The sequence below is a fragment of the Netta rufina genome (assembly GCF_964035555.1).
Source record: "Netta rufina genome assembly, chromosome: 1".
In the NCBI taxonomy this organism is placed as follows: domain Eukaryota; kingdom Metazoa; phylum Chordata; class Aves; order Anseriformes; family Anatidae; genus Netta; species Netta rufina.
In genome coordinates, this window is record NC_140123.1 from 79,628,621 (window position 1) to 79,652,817 (window position 24,197).

The 24,197-nt window shown below is 43.6% G+C and overlaps 1 protein-coding gene across 1 annotated transcript; it reads right to left on the bottom strand.

Annotated features, from left to right (window-relative positions):
• Positions 1-23,118, bottom strand: ACE2 (angiotensin converting enzyme 2; the record flags this gene model as incomplete). The annotated part of the gene is made up of 18 exons (XM_084297149.1): positions 1-118; positions 776-970; positions 2,213-2,329; positions 3,319-3,416; positions 7,411-7,469; positions 7,877-8,049; positions 8,507-8,629; positions 9,278-9,376; positions 10,992-11,136; positions 11,960-12,186; positions 13,214-13,383; positions 14,895-14,992; positions 15,702-15,810; positions 16,312-16,424; positions 17,492-17,635; positions 18,229-18,322; positions 20,164-20,322; positions 22,936-23,118. 18 exons carry the CDS (start codon positions 23,116-23,118, stop codon positions 1-3), a joined length of 2,424 nt encoding a protein of 807 aa, XP_084153275.1.
• Between the last annotated feature and the right edge of the window lie 1,079 nt (positions 23,119-24,197).

Below are 24,197 nucleotides of genomic sequence, written 5' to 3' on the forward strand. Positions count from 1 at the left end.
CTAAAATGATGTTTGTGTCTCTTCAGATAGTTCAAATCCCTTGTTGCTTTTTCCATCATCATCATAAGGGTTCACTTCACAGTTTGATTCTGCTTCTCTCTCTCTTCCTTTCGCCTTCCTGTAATAGAAATTATTTTTATATTACAAGCCCCTGCTCTGTTCAAGTCCTTCTGGATCCTCAGAATAAGCAATTGCAAATAATATTGTTCTCAACTGGGAAAATTCGTGCCAGAAGGAATTTTTCACTGGCTTTAAAGGGAACAGCAGCAAGCCCACTACATTCTCAGAAATCCCATTATCGGAGAGACTTACAAGAACAACCCAACCATATTGGTGAAAATGCAATAATATTTAAGAGAAATGGCATTCCTGGACAACCCCCAACAAGACCACTGAAGACTGCAAGTGCTGATGAGTGCAGGCAAATTCTGCTGCTGAAGAAGGCAGCACGCAACACACAGGCTGCTCCACCAGCCCTGCTGCAGGGCTGGCAGAAGCCTGGCCGTGCCACAGCTCTTTGCAGCCACAGCACATCCAGCTGCCTTGGCTAAACTGCTGATGAAAATGAACATTCACTACACTGCCAAAGCTGCCATGCACTGAAAGGCAGGGAGCTGAACCGTTAGCCACTACTGTTGAAGGGAGGGAGATGATAAGTAGTAATTCCCTGATATGCTTCAGTTAGATTTGGTGGCCAATCTGTAAGCACCCTGATGAGTCAACCATTGGGACTTCTCCCACTAGTCATGATTACTGTGTCAAAAATATTACTTACTTTTTCCGATCTCTCTGTCCACTGATGATCAAGACAATAACTCCAATGACAACCAGGCTAATGACCACTCCAAATATAATTAACCAGATGGTGACTGGTGGTTCATAAGGTGCGGCCAGGGTTGGAACGATGCCCACAAACTCCAGCGTGTTATCATCCAGCCTGAAAGCCTCATTGATTCGTCCTCGAGACATGCTGCCATCAGGAGGAAATTAGAAGTTTCACATGTTTATTGGAAAGAAAGAAACATTTCTCAGTTGCTTTATAACTCTCCAGTAGGCCAAGTTCCCACTGAACTGTTCAGTTGAACAGGCTGCACAGGAGGTACTGCTAAACTTATATTCCTTCTTCCTTCAGTCACAGGGTGGCAGGTAACAAACATGATAACTTAAGCCCTTAACATGTTGCAGCTTAAATAACATGTTCAGACACTGACTAAGCTCTTAAACCCAGTCTTAAAAGCTTATCAAAATGCGGCAAGCAGCCTTATGATCTCATTCTCTATTTGTGCTTTGCCTCTTATTCTCTTTATCCATAATTTTCTTGGTTATATGACAAAAAACTTCAGCTTTGCCTTATTCTCTTTCCCTCCTACAGCCTTCCACTACCTTGATTTGTGCTCTTTACTGCCCTGAAAATACTTTCCCTGTTGTCTTTTCTGTGTCTTGTTTTCCCTGAACCTCTGCTTCTGTCAGTTTGATCTGGACAACAATTTTCATAGTCATACCTCTCCCTTGGTTCACTGCTTTCTCTAACTGCTTTTTCAGCCCCATCTTGTGTTGCTGCTACTTTTAGATTTGTGCCGTCTTCTTTTCCCAGTGTACATTATCCGTGACCATCTGCAGACTTGCAGTTTTACTTACCATTTTTACAGTAATAACTGACAGTGGTTTCATACTGTGCTATAAAAGAGCTGTTCATTGACCCATAAGTGGGAATTAGCTCCTGCTCTGACTCCTTTTCTCTACAGTCAAATACAACTGGCTTTCTTTCTAATGCATCATTCTGCAGTTGTCACTAACAATAATTCTCACACTGAATTTTCTCTAATGAGAGAAAGAAAACACATGTGCTCTTGTGCATGTACACACCATTACCGTGCCTCATATTTCAGAATATAGAATAGTTCCCGTTAAAGTTGAAGCAATGATATTTCCTGGCAAAGTATGATGCAATTAGGTGTGTTATGACAGTTTTACAAGCCCCCTGAAGCATTTTACATTGGCTGCTGTCCAAGACACCATCAGATAGATGGACTGTTTTCTTTCTATCATAACCGTTTCTCTCCTAGTATTTCCATTTTAACTGCAGAACTGACTTTCTTATTACCCTTCCTGTTTTAGCACGCTTAACCTCTGTTTTTCCTTTCATCCTTTCATATACTGTTTTGGTTTTTTTTTGTTAATTTGTTTTTTTTCCCAGAAAGCAAAATCTCACCTGATGGCACTTTCCACGTCAGCTTTGGGCACAATATTGCTGACATTACCTGGCATGCTGACAGTAATGTAGAAGGAGACCCTTTGCGTCTCTTCCCAAACATGCACGTCTGTAGCCCTGATCAAGAAACAGAAGAGAAAGTTTTTGTGGTTGTTGAGATGACATTAGCTTTAAATTCAAGTAAGAGAACGGTTGCATTGAATAGGTAATGCTAGTTTTTGCCAAGTGAAAGCTTCCTAGTGACCTCAACTTGGAAGTTAAACTTATCCTGTTAGAAATTCTTTTTGCAAGTGCTAAGGAATAACCTCAGATGGAGAAAGTCGATTCTATACCTGGGACAATCCTAATTTTCCAAAGCACATAATCAGCACACAGAACAAAGACTGCTCAGGCCCTCTAAGGTGTGTTTAGGGCAGGTCTCATGAGGGAAGTGATACATGAAATACCAAGTGGGAAAAAAAAATCCTTCTTATGCTCTGCAGAGAACAGGTCCTAGACATTACATGACTGATGTTCTATGAAGTAATATCAAATAGTTAAAATAGATAGCTTCTCAATTTTTTCCAAGAGACCTTAAAAAACTGTGTTTCTTCTTACCAAAATCAATCTCAAATGATAGATTCTGTTTGTAAGTAAATCCAGAGAAGATTAGTAAGTCTATATGGAATCTAAGTGCATTATTATGAACAAGTTTATCTTTCTTGGGCTCAAAACCTCTTGGATATTCAGTATCATACATGTATACAATTGGAAATTTTTATTTCTAACCAATGTGTCTTCTCTGATATTTTCACGGGGCAAAAAAATTCTCTGCTATTTTCACTGGGCAAAAATTCTCAAGGCTCACTTTCATCACCGATGGGCAGTGGGAGACAAAGCCTCTGCAGCCACTGAAGTTACCTATCTTAGCACACAACTCCTGAACTTCATGCTTCTTGGGGAAGAGAAAGAACTGCATGCAATGAAGCTGGCACCTCGCTTTTTACAACCAGCTGATGTTTAACATTGTTATCACCACAGAAATCACAATTAATTCCACCAACCCATACCACTAGTGAGCCAGAATCAATACAGGCATAGCCAACATAGTTAGGCAAGCCACTCACTTGAAGTCGATGAGTTGCTGCTTTTGTGCAAAGTATTTCCTCATGGCATAGGCGATGGATGACTTGAACAAGAAGAGCTCACTTTTATCCCACTCATACTGCAAAAACAGCACAAGAGAGATTCATCAGAGGTGACAGTTGTATGGCAAGTTAGCTGACACTAAGAAATCATTCTAAAAAGACATAGTAATTGTAATTCTTGGCATGCATTTCTGCTTTATTTATTTGCACCTTGATAGCACTTTGGGAACCTACTCAAACATTTTATCCCTGTTAATCTGAGCATTCTGCAGAAGAACAACCAAGCAGGCATCCCTATTGCCAAACAACTCTTCGTGCTATCCCTCTGCAATCATGTGGGGCTGCTGAAGATGTTGCAGTCCTGCCTTGCAGGAAGCAAAGGCAGCAGAATCAACATGTGCTCTGTCCCAGTTACTGTAATTCATAGTCTGTGCTTTAGAGAGAGGATAATAAAGTGACCATAATGATGACAGCACTTCATGATTCAGATCAGCAGGTTAAGCTAGTAGTAGCACCTGCCAGGGCCAAAAGGGCTGAGCTGGTGATGCTGATGCTTGTGGTACAGAAATACAGCCGGAGTGGGAGTTTCAAAAGCCCATGCTAGTTCCTGTGCCCACAGAGATGAAAAGCTCTTTGCATCAGCATTTCTACTGTTCTTCTTCCCTTAAGAACAAACAGGCAATATAAAAAATTCCTTGCCTGTGTGCAGGCTCCTCCCAGCCCGCCTTATGAGTCCAAAGTTATCCTGGGGCACAGAAGTCAAAACCAGCTTCTCTGGAGCAGGAACCGGGAGCTTCACAGAGGGCAAAAACCTCCTCAAGAGCTGACAACGCACCCCAGCCTGTTGTGCAATGCCATGTGTGCACAAAGGGAAAATTCCTTTCAGAACTATTCAGTATTGAAGTATCTAACCCCTGAAGGCTTGGATTTGATTGCACTGCAGGAATGCCTATAAATGCTGTCAGTAGTAGTTTTACACCATTCCTGACTTTCTCAAGCGTCATTTGGGAAGGTGCGGTAGAAGACAGCTCTGTTGTAACAGGACGTTATAAAATCTAGCTGCATTCTTCCACTCTGTCCTCCTGTCACCACTGGCAAAAAAATAAAGACAAACACACTGGAGAAGGGAACAGCAGGAGCCCACACAGACACTGGTCCGTGCTGCATCATGCCCCAAGAAAGGCACTGGTGACCCAGGAAGAGCAGCCCCTGTTTCCCCCCCATGCCAGGCTGGTTTCTCCTGCCAGCAAGGGCAGGGGCTGTTGTCTGCCCCTGCCCTGGCAAGGCAATGGTGTTCTGCTCACCAGGAGCTCACCAAGAGCCAGGCAAAGCCCTGCCCTGGAGTGCTTCCCACTCTTTATCTCAGGCAGCTGGCAGCATTCACCATCACAGCTTGCAGGCTGTTGGGGAGGGGAGGGGAAGGAGGGTTCCTCTTATTTTTGTTTAGCCCAATATCTTTAGGCTCCATAGGGATTTTTGATTTATTTATTTTTTTTTAACCAGGAGCTAATTGAGCTTGATTCCTCTACTGCTGCTTTCTGTACTTAGCACCTTTGCTTTTTAAACATTTTTTTTTTCTGTAGCATTTTGTCTTTTATGTCTAATGTACTTTAATTGCCAGTGTGCCTCTCAAGTGCCTTTATAAATAACATTACTGGCTGCGTGGAGGGAAGCACCTGGCTGGCTTCTGGTCTGTGTGTGAGCAATGACTGCCTGCACGCTGTCCCTAGGCACCTCAGAGATCTAGCCTGGTGCCTGCTGCTCGCCACAGGGGCTGCTTGGCTTTCAGAGTGAAATGAATGTCCCGTGTTCCCTGCAAGACCCCCACGTGTAGCTTGAAAGTCAGTGCCTCTAATTCAAAAAGGCTTTTCCGTGATAAAATACACGTAAATGCCTGCAGGATGACTGCTTTCCATTTCCAAACACCACCTTTGTGCCCGCCTTTTACAACTCGACCACAGGAGTGACAGTCACCCAGTGGGGAATTCTGAATTGATGTTTGAAGGAGGGTTTATTTTCAAATGGTGGTCAGGGGATTCCCATTCAAGGGACTTTTAACAGTTTCCCTTGATAGGGCGCTTGCTTAATGCCCCAGCTGGAACAAAGCTGTGGGTGTTTCAGCCTCAGCAGCTACACTGGTGATGCTGTGGCTGCAGCTTTAATCTCATCAGCCTGAGAACAGTTAGCAGGGTAATTTCAGCCGAACACACACTGGCATAGCTGGCACGGGCCCATCTGTGAGCCTGGGTGCTTAATTTGCTATCACTTTGTGCTATTGAAACTTCCCTGCTGGTAGCATCCAGGGTAGGTAGCTGAGAGCTACAATATTGCCTGTACTGCCCCCAGTGCCCCCATCCCCCAGTAACACTCTCCATCCCCCTGCAGAAGAGCAGGGGATTCCTCCTTTTGCATTCTAGCCGATGCTAAGGAGCAGAAATGCAAATAGATTTGCTGGTGTACTGAGAATGCCTTCTGCTGTCCTAATGGAGCAATGCACCTCCAAATCCATCTTAAACACTTGCTCCGCATTCCCGGCTTCTGTGTGCCGTGAGCTGCATAAAGCAGCCGAAACATATTGCTCTGTGCAGTGACAGTCCTTGTGTGTGCCACTGCCTGCTTCTCTGCATGCTAGTGCCCAGAGACACGTCCCCAGGAGCCCCACGGGAGTGAAAATTGGGGCAAAGTATAAAGCTGCCGAATGGAGAAGGTTTCTTGCAAGTTGGTGACGTGGACTGGTTGTGAGAGGAAAATGCACGACTTGCTCTTCAGAGCATAGGAACCTACTGTCCATACAATAATTCAAATTAAGTAATCTGTATGAGATTGTTTTACAGCTGCTCAATTGCACAACAAAAGGCTGTGATGGCAAAAGGCAAGCATAAAAATGGTATTAAGCTAAACATTAACCATAATGACTAATAAATGTGTTGTAATAGGGAGCCTTTTCATGCTGCTGATATGAGTTTTGAATTGTATCTAACTCGACTCAGCGGTCTAGGAAGCAATAAAATTCCAGTGGGGCCTGCATGTGAGACAGTGATAGAAGCAAGAGCATCAATTCATATGAAAAATGAGCCCAAGGTACTGCGTCCTTGCTAGTCCAATAGGCTCCGGCGTGCATGTCTAAATGGCCTGCCTGATGACATGCTCCTTCTCGGAAAATTACTAACGCTCTGCAAGGTGAAAACAGAGATTAACAGGTGCAAAGTGTCTGCCCTGAAACCTTCTAGGACGCCTCCATGAGACTGGCATGAAGAGACAGAGTGAGAATAAGGAGCAAATTTTTAGCCAGGTGTCTGGGTTAAACAAATGGGCCAAGCCAATGCTCTGCTTAAAATCTTGAAGAGTCCTCTTTTGCTTTGATGAGTTTTGTCAGTTGCTGTAATACATTTTATTGGGCCAGCTGGTGTAATCAGGGAGAGCAGACACTCTTGGGAAGGAAAGCCCTTCTCCTTCCCTGAAACACAACAGCTGCACTGCCCTTCTCAGTCTTTATAATAAAGCTTGTGACTGCACAGGGGCAGCAGAATACCTCAGGGCTACAGCAAACAGGCAAACAAGGATCTACAAAAGGGCAGTAACAGGAGAGCTGCAGCGTGAAACCATTTGAGAATACAGGGTGGGATTTAACCCCTCTGTTTTAGCTTCATATTTAAACGTGAAGTAGCTACTCTGATAACTTCTGACTGCAGTCATGATGATGGAAATTAGGAAAAAATGTCGGTAGAGGCTTTTGTCTTTTACTTAGCCACAGCAGCATAGCAGGGCAAAATATTGCAGTTTTTAGGTACACAGGTCCTCCTATGCTAGCCCTCCAGGTAAAAAAATGATTGGTAACTCCATGGTATAACTTAGCTCATCTAGCTCAGCTGTCTTTTTTACCATGGGTGAGACCACTCCCAGGAGAGGTCCCACTGCTGACTGTAGAGGCAGTCTTGACCACAAACTCAGATGAGACATCTATGGGATAACCCTCCATCTCAGCTGATGCCACTTGTCAGATATTTCCTGAGTGACCAGCACAGCATTCCTGTTGCCCACGCGACACACAGAGCATCCCAGTGCAAGCACACTTACCGGCTGGCCTGCTGCTTTCAGGCTGATGCGTACTTTGATGGCATTTTCAGAATCTGATTGAAAAAGAAACAAGACCTGGGTCAGAGCTGCAGTGACGTAAAGGAAGTCACTGGGAAATGCTGGGACAGCTACAGTATTCTTGCAGGTTCACCTGCTTTCCCTGGCCAGCTTGGTGGGATTTATCTTGTTTCCCTTCAGCCATCTCTACCGCCAACATCTGCATCTGAGCTGTAAGCCACCCAAGCCTTGTTTTGTTTAGATAGAAAGAAGGAGCACGTCTAGAGGACAGTCCTCCGGCCTTCTTTAGACATCTCCCAAAGGAAACATGTCTTTCCCTCCACGGAGAATAGGCAGCTCAGAAGCAGGAATTGGTGTTTGATGAGGTGAATCTCACTACCAGAGACAGGCACAGCACTGTACATGTAAGAGTTAATAGAATCAATGCGCAATCAATACATACATGGAGTCCAGTCTGTATTCCAGCCAATGTATCTGACAGAATTGTTTTTTTGCAGCCAGTTAAATAAAGGTTCGAAGTAATGGAGTAGAGGTGTTGCATTCATGTACTTCTCTCCTGTTAAGCTTTCCAGTGCTTGAGTCCAGGGCTTAGATCTGCCTAATTCAAGCAATCCTCTGTGTATGTGGAAGGAGAGACAATGCATGTTATTGACATGTTCCGTCTAGGCATCCAGCAAAACAATCTGCAATCAATATCAAAGTTTTCTGTTTTTTTTTTTTTTTGTTTGTTTTGGTTTGGTTTGGTTTGGTTTGTGTTTTTTTTTTGTTTGTTTGGTTGGTTGGTTGGTTTTTTGTGTTTTTTTTTTTTTATTATTTTTTTGGCTTCTGAATCCACTCCTCACTCCCATCATTCTTATTAACAAAAATAAATTATTTTTCATTAACAGGAGATTAAATCTTTGAGGTTTGCTTCCTCAGCTGATATAAATTTAGCCAAATTGTCAAGATGAACTGACAAGATAAATGCTAAATTTTCAAGCTAAGTTCATTCTTGGTGTAACCTCAATGATTCTGGAATGATTCTGCTTTGCTATGCTCTGACTTGCTACTTATGAGAAATTGTCCTTGTTACCTCAGACTCTCACCAGCTGCTGTGGAATTGGTGATGTCGCACTTGTGAAGAGGGCCGGTGTGGTTGGCCGCTTTGCAAAGTGCCTCATGGAACTGGAACTGGTAAATGGTCCGGGTGTAATACCTAAAGAAAAGGCAGGGAGAAGGAAAGCACACATTTTGTTAGTTGTCTGTCAAGAAAATCCCAAGTCCTTGGACTTTGGGAGGCTCCGCAGCATCAGCTCTCTTTCCTGCTTGGAATAAGCACTGCAGCAATGGGAGGCCAGCCGGTATTTATAGCCTGTGCTAACTCTGACTTAACAAAGTGCCAAAATCAAAGGCAGCAGAAATGCCCCAAATCTGTTTGCTGCCACATCGCTCAAGGTTTTTCCTTTCCCGGGTCTCTGCTCCAGCTGAGCCTCTAGGGTGAGGTGGCTGGGACACGGAGGGACCAGAGATAGTTTCTTCAGGGCTGCATGTGCACGGCCCAGGTGACAGTGGCACAAGGCATGCCTCCCCATGAGGCAGGCACATCATATCGACGTGATCCCACCAGTCTGATAGCAGCACAAAGCTGCTCCGCTTGGCAACACACCCAGCCATTCAGAGACTGCTACAGAGGAACTCCTGATGTCCACTGAAAACCCCCCACTGAAATCAGTTGCCTTCAATCAGGATGTAAAACAAAATAAGATGGTGTCATAAAAATCTCCAGTATGTTTTAGGTAATCAGAGCTTGTTCTGCACCCAAAACGTAAGTCATGAATTAAACATTGAGCAAGGCTGGAGTTACCTTATGAATGAATAATCATTGGCCACGTGGAACAGTGCAGCAGGGTCGCAGTATGTCTCATCATGAGGGACTGGTTCAACAACACCAACTATGTCTCTCCTGCAGATGGAGGAAAAGGAAAACCACGGGATTTTCATTAATAGTTAATAAGAAAGAAAGAAAGAGAAAGAAAAAAAAAAAAAAAAAAGATTCTTTTCCTCTGTATTGTCAGATACCTATGGGTAGCTCTCTCCCTTCCAAACACGAGAGGTATATACAGCTCTCCATAACCCCAAAAGAATACTGCTCCACAGCTGGAGACCACAAAGAAACTGCTTTGAAACTGATGGTACAAAGAAAGGATTTGCAGGTGTGCAGGGAGTAGTTGGTGGTATGAAATATCTTAGATGTGCTTCACATACACCTCATGCCCTGCGATACCCCAAGTTTTGTGCTGGGTAAGTGCATGCAGAGACTGGGTGGCCCAAAAGGTGAACGACCTGCTGTGTCCCACTGGGATGGAGGTGAGTTTTTTTTTCTTTTTTTTTTTTTTTTCCTCCCCTGAGAGCATGCTTCCTGATCAGTACTACAGAAACAAGCCCATACCCTAATTTCTGAGAATGCTAATAAACTTACACAGAAATATTTTATCTGCAAACCCGGATGACAAGGTCTTGTTTCAGCACAAAGCTTTGCAGTGTCATTACAACAGATGTGATAAGCTTCCCTGAACAATTTGTCACTCTCCATTCCTCTGACATCTCTGCTACTTTTGAATAAATCGAAGCTGACTGATTTTTTATGGTGGGTCAGGAGGCTTGCTGACATCAAGTTTTGTTACAGATTTTGTTTGTTGATGAAGGCTCACTGCTTGTGTTCCTGTTAGAGTGTAGACTCAATTTCAGTGTGGGGATTGCCTGGTTTCTTTGCATTTTTCTGCCCCCATGTAACCACCCTGGGAAATGATGGACTCCAGCCTGAATCAAGCCTCTTTTTAATCTTGAACTCCAGGGAGGTGAAATGGATTGGCTGGTGGGGATAATCTTTGAGGCACCTCTGGCTGCTTCTTACCAAGGGAAGTGTATTTTTTTGATTGAGAAAAGTGGTAGTTAGCAGAAATATCAATACATAGGAGAGGAAAGCAGTCTGGAGATTTTTGAACAGCTTACATCCAAACCCACTGTTAAGTGGGAAGGAAAAGCTACAGAGAAAAGCATGCAGAGATGTTGGTTTGGACTGATATCTCTATGCCTCTCAGGTTGGCATGTGTGATGAACCTCACCTTCCTCTTGTCCTTGGGGAGGTGGGGAGCAAACAGGAGCATGTGGCCAGTGAGATTCAGGGAAGAGAGATGTACTTAAGCTAAGTGATGTCCTGAGGTATGTATCATGGGGAACAGCAGTGCTGATCCTGGGATCTGGAACATCCCATGTAAAGGCCACAGGCTGTCTTTATCAGAGAAGCTGACATTAGAAACGAGGAGAAAGTCTGCTGAAAGATAGGGAAGCTACCTGAAGCTGAACACAGTGTTAATGGGGATAGACTGCTTGTGAGACCTTGACCACATTTTCACCACATTGGGTGTTTCTACATGGCACTCTGCTGGGCTTCGTAGAAACATCCTGAGAAACAGATCTTGCACAGGGGGGCACAGGCATCTCAGTTATGTTGAATAACTATGAAGGAATGGTTTTGCAGAGTCAATTGCAGAAAAATACTCATTTCTCAAACTTACTTCATCTCCCACCACTGCTTCATCCATTCCTGCTTTGTAATCTCGCCCCTAAAAACCATCCACCTCCACTTCTCCAGCATGTAAGTAAAAGGCATTGTTCCAACAATCGTTAGTGCTTGTTTGAGCAGAAAGTTGATTTCAGTTTCTGAAGAGAGAAGTAGTTAAGGTAACGGTTATGTTAGCAGTTAGTATCCAATTAAGCAACTAAAGTTGCTTCCTATTACAGCTAATGCTTACAGATGTCTGAGTTAGAGGCTTTACTAAGAAAAAAGTGGAAGGAAGGATACTAATGAAAAAAAAATTACACGAGGAAAGATCACTTAAATAATGTATACCATTTTGTATCTATTTCTCCACCACCACCACCTCTTAAATAATTTAACACCTTGGTATTTACATGCCATTCTCCGATGGGGAATTTTAAGTTGAAGATTTTAGTACACCTCCATCCTTATAATGCAATGCTCCAAGAAGGCAAACAAACTGCATTGCAATGAGGGCTTACCTCACCTATGTTGTCCATTCAATATGCACATAAAAGAGGGATGTAAATCTCAAGGCTTCAGTTTCATTTTAACTGCTAAGTGCATACCTCTGAAAGAAAGGTATGGCTTTATGTAATCAAGAATTTTTTCAAGAAAATAGTCTTCAAGAAATTGAAAAGACTATTGCAGTCTCATCTAGGTGAGCTATGAAGATTTTGCAATGAGCTATTCAGTAATGAAGAGCTAGCTATTTGTTTCTAAATTATGTAGCTGCATTATAAAGTCGTGTTCCTCGCTTCGTGATGCAATTTGGGGAGAAAAATAGGATTGCTGATAAGTTTCTGGGGCAGAATTTGCAGAAGCCTCTGAGTTGCTCACTCATCTTGCAGACAAAATACTCTGCTACAAGAAAAAAAAAAAAAAAAAAAAAGAAGGCCTGTGAGTGTTCTCAGTTAAATATATAGTATTTATGTATTTATTTACCTTCATCCTCTTGGAAAGTTGGCTCTAGGAGGTCGAGAGATTTCAGGTGCTGTGGTGTAGCTGCAGAAAGTGACATAATTTCACCTACTGCTTCATGGAAGCCCTCGTTGGCCCCGTCCCGCAGCAGGAAGGGCTGCACAGAGTATGCCATGTCGTACTCGATGTGGCCCATCTCATGGTGCGCCGTCAGGAAGTCATCCATGGTCACTTTGGTGCACATCTTGATCCTGCATGCCAGGGCAAAGCATTTGTGGTTAGAGATATGGTTGCTGGGCCACTGCTGTGGGGCAAAGCAGCCTCCAGAGCCAGCGAGCACCCCACGCCTTGAACAATCCTAGTATGTCATGAGGTTATCGTGCAAGGGTGAGGCCTGGAGGGGAACTCAGCAAAACACTTCCATCCATCCACCTAGTGCACCAGGAGTATGGGAAAATGTCTGCTTTGTAAGAAGCAGGTGCTCCCTAAAACTTGGCAATAAGTTTGCTGTGCGTGTTGGAGTGAGCATCCGTCGTCAAATTTAAGCAGATGGCAGTGTTAAAAAAACTGTGTCGGTCACTCCTGCTTTCATCCTCATGTGGGTACCATTTAATAAAGGAAATTATTTCTTCCAAATGCGATTTCCTTTCTCCTTCCCGAGAGTGCTGAGGATGGAGGCTGGCAGCTTTTATTACAGCTCTGTTGGGGACCAGCCTCTTTCACCAGGGAGCTGCAAGAGGGGATGGATTTTGCCCCAGGACACTTCACTGTGTGGGAACTTGCAGTCTCTCTCCTTACCGGAATATGAAATAAACTGATGTTTTTCATGAAACTCTGGAAGTCTGCCTACCAGTTCTGACACATCAACTAAAGGTAGCAGGTGGTGTCTCAGGAGGTTTTCATTTGCTGCCCAGGGACCTGTGCCATTGCTGCGGAATGTGTAGGTGACCAGAAATGCCAATGATACCAACAAGCACCTGCATTTGTGTTTATTCTTTAAGCCCTGGAGCAGTCATTATTTTTCTAATTCAAGTAGATAATAGTCACTTCCCTGCTTAAATTTGACAGTAGTCCTTAGATCTTCACAGGAAAAGCTACACAGTAAGTCTTACAATCCTGCAGGCTCCCTGCTCCCTTGTTTTCCTTTCCTCTCTTATCAGACAGAATAAAAATAATGAATAAGGAACAATTAAATCTTAAAACAGCATGGTGCACCTTCAGTGAAAATATGAATGCTCTAGGAGATGGTATGAGAAAGGTTTATAATAGCTGCAGTACCTGTAGTCATTTTTGCCCATATCCCATGCTGTAGGATGGCAGACAACCTTCCTGTTGTCAGTCGGCTCTGTGAGCATGGAGTTTTTCCAGAAGCCCTCAGTCATGTTGTAGAGGCCAATGGAGCTGAAGAAGGCCTCAGCAGCTTTGAATATTTTCACTGCATCCCAGTTCTGAAAAAAACAATAACACCATTGACCATTTCTTCTGCATGGAGCCCGTTCCCAACAGTCAACTTAAAACAGAGCAGCTGAATTCACGCTGGTCTATCAGAGATTTCAGGTCAGCACCTGGCTTACTGAAAGTCAGGAGACAGTGTCCATCATTGGCACTTTCGTAAATGCTGCTGGGAATTGGACTTAAGTGTTTTCCCCACAAACATATAGGCTTCTGCACTCACGAGAGTCAGCAGATAGCACCTGACTCAGACCAGAGAAGCCTTTAGTAAAAGATAAGGTGGTGGAGATAAAAAAGGTCAGAAACACGACAGATCTGGGATCCATTTCTTCAGCCACTTCAGTCGGGAACAATTGTTTGGGGGAGTGGAGCTGCGCTTGTAGCAAATGTGTGTGAGAGGGGGTCTTGGCTGGAACCATAAAACCTGGCAAATGTATCTATGGGAGTTGTCTATCAGATTGTAACTGCACATTAATGTCCAGAATATTTCCAAATGCCACTCGGCAGTTTTATTACTCTAAATAGCAGGAGGTCTGCATTGGCTGGGCTGGGTCTTTGCAGAGATTTACGTGGCAGATAGCTACTTTGGACAACAGTCCTAAATTAGGCGTGAACAAGAACGAGTCCAGCCTTCATCCCTGAGTTTCTGTAAGCAATGCTTCTTTTCCTCATGGTGGTGCTTTGGTATAAGTAATTTAAGACTACGGGGGGGTCAGTTCTGTAAAATATGAGTGAGATTCATACACACTAATGCAAGCTGCTTATGAATCAAATGTAGCTATTCCTTCTCTTGCCAGTATAGCATTTAAATGGAGCACTGCCTCTGTGAGGAGGGTAGAATTCAGGTAAATAATCGCAGTTCAAAAACTTTCATTTAATACCTTATTTTTCTATAAAAGGAGCATGATTTAGGCAAGCATACAGAGAGTTTTCTTCATCCACATTGTCAGTCTGGCAAAGGTGTCATGGTTGCTAACACTGTAGATCTCAAATACAGACCTTACGGTGCTATGCAGTTATCAAAAGATAACAGGCAGAATTGCAGTTTCCTAGCTGTACCCAAATAAACAAGAATGGCAAAAAAAAAAAAGAAAAAAAAAAAAAAAGAACTGCAACATACAAACTATTTGATTATTGTAATGGCTGGCAAAGTTCATATTTGATAACAGCCAGTTCCATGAGTCCTGAAATATTTATATCAACAAAATATATCTCTTAATGGACAGGTGTCTCCGAGGAATAAAGACTCGGAGCCAAGATTAAGCCAGTCAAAGAGGGTGGGGAAGAAAGAGAGGAGAACAACGAAGGGAAAGAAGAAGTACAGTGGAAAATGAATGAACATATTAAGGTGAAGAGCAAAAAAGGATGCAGAAAGCAATTCTTTGCTGGCTGCATGGCTACCTTTGGACAGCTATAGTTTTATAGACACTGGCTGACATGTGCAATTTTTATGCTATCTAAATTCATTACATAATGCATATTGCGTAAAGAATTTATCATGTCTTACCTTTTGAACCATTGCATCAGTTACATCAATGTTTGGTTTGGCTGGATAGGGAACAGTCAAGGGATACAGATTTGTCCAAAATCTACCCCACATATCACCTTCAGAAGAGAAAGAAACATAGAAATACTTTAAATGGTTGACTATGTATTGTTTAAATTGTTAAAGACAGTTCTATAAATTGTGTGATATCATAAGAAGGGACTCCTATATGCCTACACAGGTCAGATCCAGATGTGGAGAGAAGCAGTTCTGGGAAGCCATGAATAAGTTAAAGTCAGATCCTTTTATTTCCCAAAACTAGCTGTACAGTATAGTTTCAGGACTGATCACCTTCCAAAGGTCTGCTTAAAACTGAATGCCCATATTGTTAGCCCATGAGATTGCTGCCTGTTGTGCTCATGCACATTAAATTACAGCAGCTTGATGCTGCACACTTTGAAGGCAAAGTCATGAAATACCACCACTAACGGCAAGATTTGAAAGGGAAAGAATATAAATCCCTCCAAAATCTAATTTCAGAGGAAGACAAGTGCCACCAAGGGGAGAAAAATGTCGCTGTGCTATGCTGGAGTTTTGAGCTGGGTGCCCATGGCTCCAGCAGGCAGGATGCTTGCCTTCCCCACCTGCCTCTGCTGCTAAGCACCTCTGCCATCTCTGCCAGGGACTTCTTGTTTCTCCTCTCCCCTTCTCTTATTTGTACCCTGTTTGTTAATATTAAACAGGCAGATTACTCTGTTCCCATGTGCCTTGAAGGTGGTCGTCCTGTGTACAAGGCCAGGCTCACGCGACACGGCCGCGTTGTCGTACCCAGCAAATGAGCGGGGAGGCATCCTGTGGAGCTGATGAACTGGGAGCCGTAGGCCTGCTCCAGACGGTGCCTCACGTAGGCATGTAGCTGCTGGTACAGCGGTTTTATCTGGAGGCAGAGAAAGAGAAGGAAGCACATTAATTTCTCTTGTCTCCACCCCACTCGTCCCTCCTGAGCAGAGAGCCTCGAAGGTGTCTCTGACAAAATTCTTCCCTCATGAACCTGAAGCCTTTGGCATGGAGCAGCAAAAGGGACCAAGCTGCACCGTCCCTATGTGGTGTGTTTGTTTGGGGACGGTGGAAATGGGTGCCAGGCCCTAGTAGAGGCTGGCTGCAAAGTTTTTGCAACAAAAGGATCATGGGGAGAAGGACACTCCAGAAATTCATACAAGGCTATGTGCTCTCTGCACCTTTCTTTTGAGCTTGTCCTGGCATTGCTGCAGAGGTAAAAATTGTCACCTATGACCCCCAACAGCTGCTAACCTCATGTGCACTGAGATTGGGCCATCTACAGCAGGTCTAGTCTTCTTCCTTCACAACATCAAAACATGAGCCTACCCTCACAAAACACAATCCGCTGTACTTGGTAAAGGCATTTTTCTGCCCCTACCTGCTCAAATGTCTTCTCCACATCTTGAACAAGCTGGTCACGGCTGTATTTATACTCTTCTGGGTAATCTGCTTCATAATTTGCCCTCCAGTAATCTCCATAGTCAGCATAACCTGTAAAGCAGGGAGGTGTTACCCCATGACAAAGCACATGGTGTGGCTCAGCCAGCAAGAGCAGTGCAGCTCCCTGCTGACCCTGTGCAGGGCCACAGACTTTCCCCAAAACCAAAGCCAACACCAGGACTGAAATTCAGCTTCCAGTGGCACTACATCTTCCAGTCCGCTGAGCTCCATCGAGCCTGGAGACAAAATGGTTCATAGCTGAGGTCTTTTCCCTAGTGATTTAGAGGAAGGTGATGCCTGTGCTTGATTAAAATTTTCAATCTTTTTTTTCTTTTTTTTTTTTTTTTTTTTTCCCTGTCCAACTCTTTGGAGTATAATGTCTCATGGCTGATCTCTAGCTCTAGATTGGTAGTTTTCAAGAAACAAGGTTTATAGGAAAGTAGGTGATCCAGCAGCAGTTTTACCAAGAGGCAGATAATGTAACTGCTTCAGCAGCTATTTTAGAAGTCCTGCAAAGAAAAATAATAGCAGCCTGCCATTGCTCCTTGAAAAGACAATACCCTGTGATTTGTGGAGAGATCTCTGACTGAAAGCATATTTCCCTTAGTGCAAAATCCTTTTAAAGCACCTGGCTGTGTCTGCTGCCCCAGACCTGCACAACCTGATCATTCCAATTGGGGCAGAAGTAACACTGCTTGTGGCTGGTGCAGGAAGGCCGAGAGGAAAGAAGAAACCTCACCAGGGACATACAGCAGCACTCAAAAGCTTTTTAAACTGAGTGTGTTTGCCCTCAAGTCACAAACAGTGCAGTTCTGGGAAAGGCAGTCTGTGTCTAGTGAAGGGCACTGATACATTATGGCATTTGGGAAAGTGCCACTAAAGATACCCCATTTTTGTTCCAGGCTAGTGACATAATTCTGATCTGGTCCTTGGCACCTGTCTGCACTACCTTTTATTTGGCGTCATGCACACTCAGAGCAAAATACATACAAAATGTTGATCATCAACGTGCAAAACAGTCTGGGCTGTGAATTCTGGGAAAAGTGTGCAAGACTGAGGTATACTTCTTAATTTCTGGAAGCCAGAAAAAAAAAAAAAAAAAACAATAGGCAACTTACCATTAAGCTTTGCAGCCTCATTTTTAAGTTCAACATACTCTTCATATAATGGTCTCATCATCCTGCCAACATCAGCTCTCCAGCCTTCCCATGCCCACAGTCTTTCATGGTAATCTATGCTGTTGGCCATAATAGAATCCAGACCTGTCAGAACAACAAATATATATATAAGTACTAGGCCTTGAAAAAGCAGAATCTCTTTATTTTCTTTTACAGCAGGCAAATGAGCCAAAGCCAAAGAAATTTCATGAGCTAAGAAGATAACACTTTGTGTTTGATATACTAAAAAATCCCATTCTTTTATTGCACCCTTTTTTGATTTAAGATTTCCCCCTTCTTATCTTTAAGAGACACAGAGCAGATCATGAGTCACTCAAATTAACCATGCTCTCTCCCTGCATCAGCTTCCCTTGCCTTGACCGTGTTCTTGAGACTGGCCTCAGTGCAATGTCGAACCCAGCAAGACTTGGATGCCAGGGGGGAAAATTATAGACTTTCTACGGTGTGGGCAAGCCCCGGGTGACAGGCAGGCTGCCACATAAACTGAGCAGCCCTCTCCTGCTGCGGGCCTGCTGCAGGTCCCTGGACTCCAAGGTACAGTGAAATTAAGACTAAGCTTTAGATAGCAGGATATATCTATGGGAACTACAGCCTGTTTTCTCACAGTCATGGGTTTCCTTCCTCTTTTTGAACCTGTGATATGAAGGGCACCATATGGGCAGCTGTTAATACCATACCTGGCTCCAGCACCATGCAGTCGAATGGTGCGGTGGTTTTGCAGACAGTCCCAGTGCTGTAGATGGTACTCATTGTATTTAGCACGGTGTTCAGCTACAAATTAGATGTGAGATAGCCCATTAGAAACACGCTATGTGCACAATAATAGCCAGTTATGGTAATTCCTCAAAAGCTCAATTTGATGCCTCACCCACCAGCTTAACATTTAAGCTTATGTCTAAGCTCAGCAGAGATTAATGAAAGAATTTGCCCGAATGCATTACTGAACCAGGACCTAGCTGGAAAAGACAGATAATCTCTCGAATATATGATGTAATCTACAGGTCCTTAATATCCAGTCAGCAGATCTCTGCATTCGATGAACATGAACTGTCAATATACAGCAGCAATAAAGCAATAAAGTTTATCAGCACGCTCCCATGAATGTGGACCCACCTAAAGCCTCCCAGTAGCTCGTGTTTTAGAGCAAGAGCAAGAAGGGCCCCATCTGCAGAGGCTGTCAGGCTGACTGCTGCTTGCCAGCATGACATTATATCACACCAATGCTTAACCTCCACCGCAGAGAAGCTACTGCTCGTGTCTTGGGTCACCTGAAGGCCAAGTGCATCTGAAATCACCCAGCTCAGAAGCTATGCTACACGGCTGTATCTTTGTATCTTTTTTTTTTATGTTTTCAAGTTTTCATACCTCAAGAAAAGCACGCAGCACTTTTAGCTTTTCCTTTAGGACTAGGCTTTTCCGCATTTAAAGCTTTAAACCAGAACCACTTAAAGCTGTCAGTGGGAGGGGTTGTTGATGACTAGCTCTAACTTTATCTCTGTCAGCTTTAAAATGAGTGGGGACCCTGGGAAATTTTTGTGTCAGTGAAAAATATTTAAATATTTCTGTGGAATCCCATCAGACTGGAAAAAGTCACTTTTCAAGTGAAAATCAATCATTTCAGCCCCAAAGGCCATTTATCTAGGAACCTGCAAATGTCTAAATGTGGACAATACTGAAGAAAATACCTCCTCAACAGCGATAGCATTACCATCAGTGCACTGCTGTGCTCAAAAATAAATACATATTTGTATGATCCTCCAGCATTCCCAGCAAGGCAATCTGTCTTTCCAGAGAGACATCTCATTTAGACCAAACAGGATGTCCAGCCAGCCTGCTGCATTTTGTGTGAGGTGGTTAACATTGCTGATCCTAGCTGAAAAATCGCAGGATCCTTCCATAATCAGGACTGAAGGATCCCCTATCTGGGCAGTATGTTTCAATTTGAACTCCAGCAATAAGAAACTAATTCAACGCTCAAGCGCTGGGCTATAGATCCCTTTTGAGTCTTCACAGATGCTCAGCCCAACTCCTCATATGCTCATTATCCATACACATGAGTTTTATGTGAACTTTACAGTGGAAATGTCAAACCTCATTCTGAATCTTGCTTAATGCTGGCCTTCAGCAGCTTGCTGTGGAAAGGGGCCATTGACCTTCACCACTTTCAAGCATCCCAGGGCACCTGCTGCATAGAAGCATCCCCTCTCCTTCACAGTCTGACAATGCAGCGTGTGCAGGGAAAGAAAGGTTGCCTCTGCCTCCACCTGTCTGGCTCGCTGAACATCCTTTCACCCATCTCCTGCTTATTGCCCTTGCTCTGGACTTGGCCATGCACTTGACACAGGTCCTCCTTTCCCTGTATGACTAACCTGGTCATTTGTGCAAGGGCAACCCTGAGGCGGGTGCGAGTTTGCAACTTATGGCACGGATTACACGGAGAGGTGATGACCTGAGAGGGAAGCAGTTTCCTGAGCCAGACGCCCCTCATATTGCTGAGGTCACCTAGCACAGGTACGTGCTCCTGTAAAAAGCATGATCCTCAGCCAAGCAGGGTGGTGACAGCACCATGCCCTTGCTCACCTGGCACAAATAAGCTGTGCTCAGCAACTTACCCTGCTGTATTTTTCTGGTGACAGCACGGAGGATCCCTTGTCCTGGAGAGACTGGATCTGGAGCCTGAGGAGAGGATCCTGAATGTCGGATAGTGGGAAGTTGCTGGCATTCTTGGAGGCCTCCTCGTAAAATGTAGACCACTTGGCACCCGCCTCGTTCTGCAAGAGGGTCACACAAGCCCTGGGTTACTTCCCTGAAAGAGGGCAGCAGCCTGATGTACTCAACAAGCAAAAGTATTTCTTCTGGGGAAGAGCTTCATTTGCGGAGTCCACATGTGGACTGTAGGTTTAGCACTTGCACTGTGCAGCTGGAGAACTTTCTGACTTCACTTTCCAAATAAACATTTTTCTTTGGTGATTGCAAAAAGCAGGACTGTCTCCTCACAACATATTTGTTATAATTGATCCAGCATCATCTAGCTGTGTTCCCTGATAGTTTAAATCACCATAAATTCTTCTTTTAGTGCTTCCTTTGGCTCACCTGGGCCTAACAAAGCACAGGTACAAGCCAGGGCCCAGGAGGGCTGTGACCCTGATGTCATTCCTCATTTCTGCTTCAGTAGCAGTAATAAGCAGCAGCCAAGATATTGATATCAAGTCTTCTCATGCAAATATCACTTTCTCCTGAAGTTTTAATTAATAAAAGATTATACATGGGCATGGAAGACTCTAAACAGGTGCCTAGATCAGGCATGCAAAACTTGAGAACATGAAAGCTACATGAAATTACTTTTTTCACTGTTGCAATTACATACATGTGAAACTCCCAAATTTCAGTGCATGAAGCAACACCATAAGAACATCGTTTGAACTTGAGACCATCTTTAAAAGGTCCATCTTATTCTTTTCATCTTTCTTTGTATATGTTTGTACATAGATTAGCACATCATCACCTGTCCAAAATGGCAAAAAGAGTAGTGCTAATTCACCTGGGCCCTTGGGATAATGTTATTAATTGTGCACATGACGATTTTTTGGGCTGTGAAGAGGGCACCTGCAATGCCTGTCCCACCCTGCTAAGACATCAGGATGCAACAAATGCACGGTGAGGCCAACCCTTTTTCCAGGGCTGTGCCCACGTTGTCCAGCACTGTGCAGGATGGACCAAGCTTCAGGCTCTGCTGGACAGAGACAGCAACAGGCATAACATGCCCATTCAGACCCCAGAATGCTTTCCAAACACTCATCCTTTTCAGGAGCAAAGCAAACAGATCCGCCCATTGCTCAGCAGCTTGCAAAACTCACTGGGCAAGAGCTTAATAAGCACCCAGAGGAAGAGCAGCACTGTGCAAATCTACATTTGAATTGCTTGTCCTGACCAGGGAAGAAGAGGAGCTCTAGGAGCAGTGGGGCAGGAGAGGGGGCTCTTTAGTTACAAAAGCTGGGGGAAAACAGTTTGCTGTCTGTTTTTTCCCTAATTAGAGAGACTGGTTGATAAGTCAGAGGAATAGTTATGAGGTTTGTGGCCCAATTTACAAGGAAAATGGATGGGAAGGAGCCAAAAGGGACAGTAGTCATTAACTCTGCTCCTCCAGCAGAAAGGGAGGAGGGGAAGCAGTGGGTTTATTACCAGCGCTACAAAAGAGATCAAGCAAGAGAAAACGTCCTCTCTGAGCACTGGACTAATTGGTTCTTATTGCTGGTATCTCCTCACGTATTATATTATCGTCTCATTAATGCTGAAAGTGCTGTATGGGGCTTTCATTTTACGTGTTTGGAAACATTATAGTTTAAGTACCTGGTGCATTGGAAAACATTCCAGATTGACAATGATTAGTCATTAGGATTTCTTCCAGCAACCAGTCTCCTTGCTTTAATTAAGAAATACTATAATTAAACCATGTTTTAATTAAGCTATAAGACAAAGTGGAAGACTTGTACTGTTACACAAAAGTAGATGTAGGATGTTCAGCTTCATTTTTATGCTCTGAATTGTTTTTCTCTAAAACTTGACTTAACTTTAAAATGCAAGTAGCTACAAAACTCAAGGTGGTTTTTGTTTTTGTTTTTTTTTTCTTCTTCATTTTAAAGGTTCCAAGGTTATGAGATGCCAGGCTGCAGCACGGCTGTATTAGCAGGCAGTCAGATCATGGCTGAGTGCTCTGAACAAACACAGTACTTGCCAAGAGACCCAGTTGACTGGGACAGCAAGATATTGGTGTTGGAAAGCAGGGCAAACTGTGCTGCAAGGTGCTTCAAGTAAAAATGTTCTATTCCTTACTTCAGATAGATATTTACTTCCAAAGCAATGTTCTAGACCACCATGGTGCAAACTCCAGCGGTGGCTTTTCTAAATCTGTAATCTCACTTCATTTTTTTCCAGTTTAATACCCGCAGTCAGTCTACTAACAGCCAGGGCTATGAGATGAATGTGGTCAGTAGGTCTTCCCCTCTATAAAGAATGGGATCCCCTATACAAGACAGGGATAAGCTCAGGACATCAGTGAATATAGAGGCAGGTGCCCCTCTCCATCCAGCTGATTTTGGGTCCAAATGTTCCTCCTTCACCTTTTCCCCCAACTTACTGGGGTGACTCAGGGTCATAGTTGAGGGCAAGTCCAGCCTCTGGCCATGTCAATGCAGTGTGAGGACAGCCCTGTCACCAGCCCTAGGCTTCAGATGTTGCTAATGGCCCAGGCACCTCCAGTGAGTTAAAGCAAGCTCCCAAAGCAGCACACAAATTTCTGTCAACCATGGTGGAACCAAAACAAACTGGAAAGTAACTATCAGATTCCTAAAACACTATTAAAACCCATAGAATAGAGCACTTACCATCTTTGTGGCGGTCTCCTCAGTAATGTTGGTGTTGTAGTCCCATGAGGCAAGGGAGTTTTCATAGCTGATGTCTTCTGCCCTCACATTGAACTCTGCCAGAAACATTTTGGCTTGATTTGTGACATCCTGTGGGATCACAACAGCGCTCAGACCACAGAGAAGCAAGACGTGAGCCAACATGTTCGTGTCCAGGCTGAGAACCTCCCAATGAAGTAGTTTTCCTCAGATGAGCTTCTCTACCTTCTTCTCATCAGCATTTATGCATGGCTAATGTGAACTAAAGAGGCTGAATCCAATTTTCCAGGCCTTTTATAGGTTTTATCCATTGAGGAGAGAAAGGAAAAAGTTTTTTATAAAAAGTCAAATAAACAGAAGTCAATGATTAACTTTGGAAAAACATAATTACTCCTACCATTTTATGGCCTTCTTATAAAAGGCTTTTACTTTTGGTTAATGTTTCCCAAATGCGCTGTCAATGATACAGCTGGTCACTTTATCTATAGCCTGCCAGTGTCTTTGGTAGCTCAGAATCTGTGAATCCTTTAACAGGTTGGTGATAAGCTGTAAAAATATTTAGAAACTTCACTGAAACCCCAAGCCATGACCTTATTTCCCAGGCAGAAAGAAAATCCACTTAGCCCAACATAGGGTATGTGGTTAGATGTTCAGGACCATGTTTTAAAAGTCTTTGCAAAGCCTGGGTAATTTGGAGACTCTTCCTCATTTTCAAAATGACTGGGGCATATAAAACTAGATTTTAAAGGTGTTTATGAACTATCAAAAAGGAGCAAGAGAAACAGTGGAATCACAGCAGCTTGTGCAGTGACCTAACTTTAACTATAAATCAATTTGATTTAAGTACTAAGATAACTAAGACTACTAAGATGATTTCAGTTAAATATCTAAATACGTTTGCTAATCCAGTTAGGGACTGAGTTCTTACTGCAAATCAATGAGAAAATCAATGCGTGAATTAGCTCTGGAAATGCAGCTTGGGTTGAGTGTTATTGATCAGACAATACCTTAGTACTTTTTAAATTAGCCTATTTCTGCTTCAGGATCACTTGGACTGGGAGATGTGACTGTGCAGAAACATCCATGGGGTTGATTTCCAGTTCCTAGAGGAGCTGCTCAGAAATCTTTACGAGCCTGCCTACACAGGGGCAGCAGCAATCAGCCCCTCCATTGCCAAATCATGAGAGAGAAGCTGCAGCCCTCTTGTTTGTGAAGGGCAGAGCACAGCATGGCCTCAGCAGGGC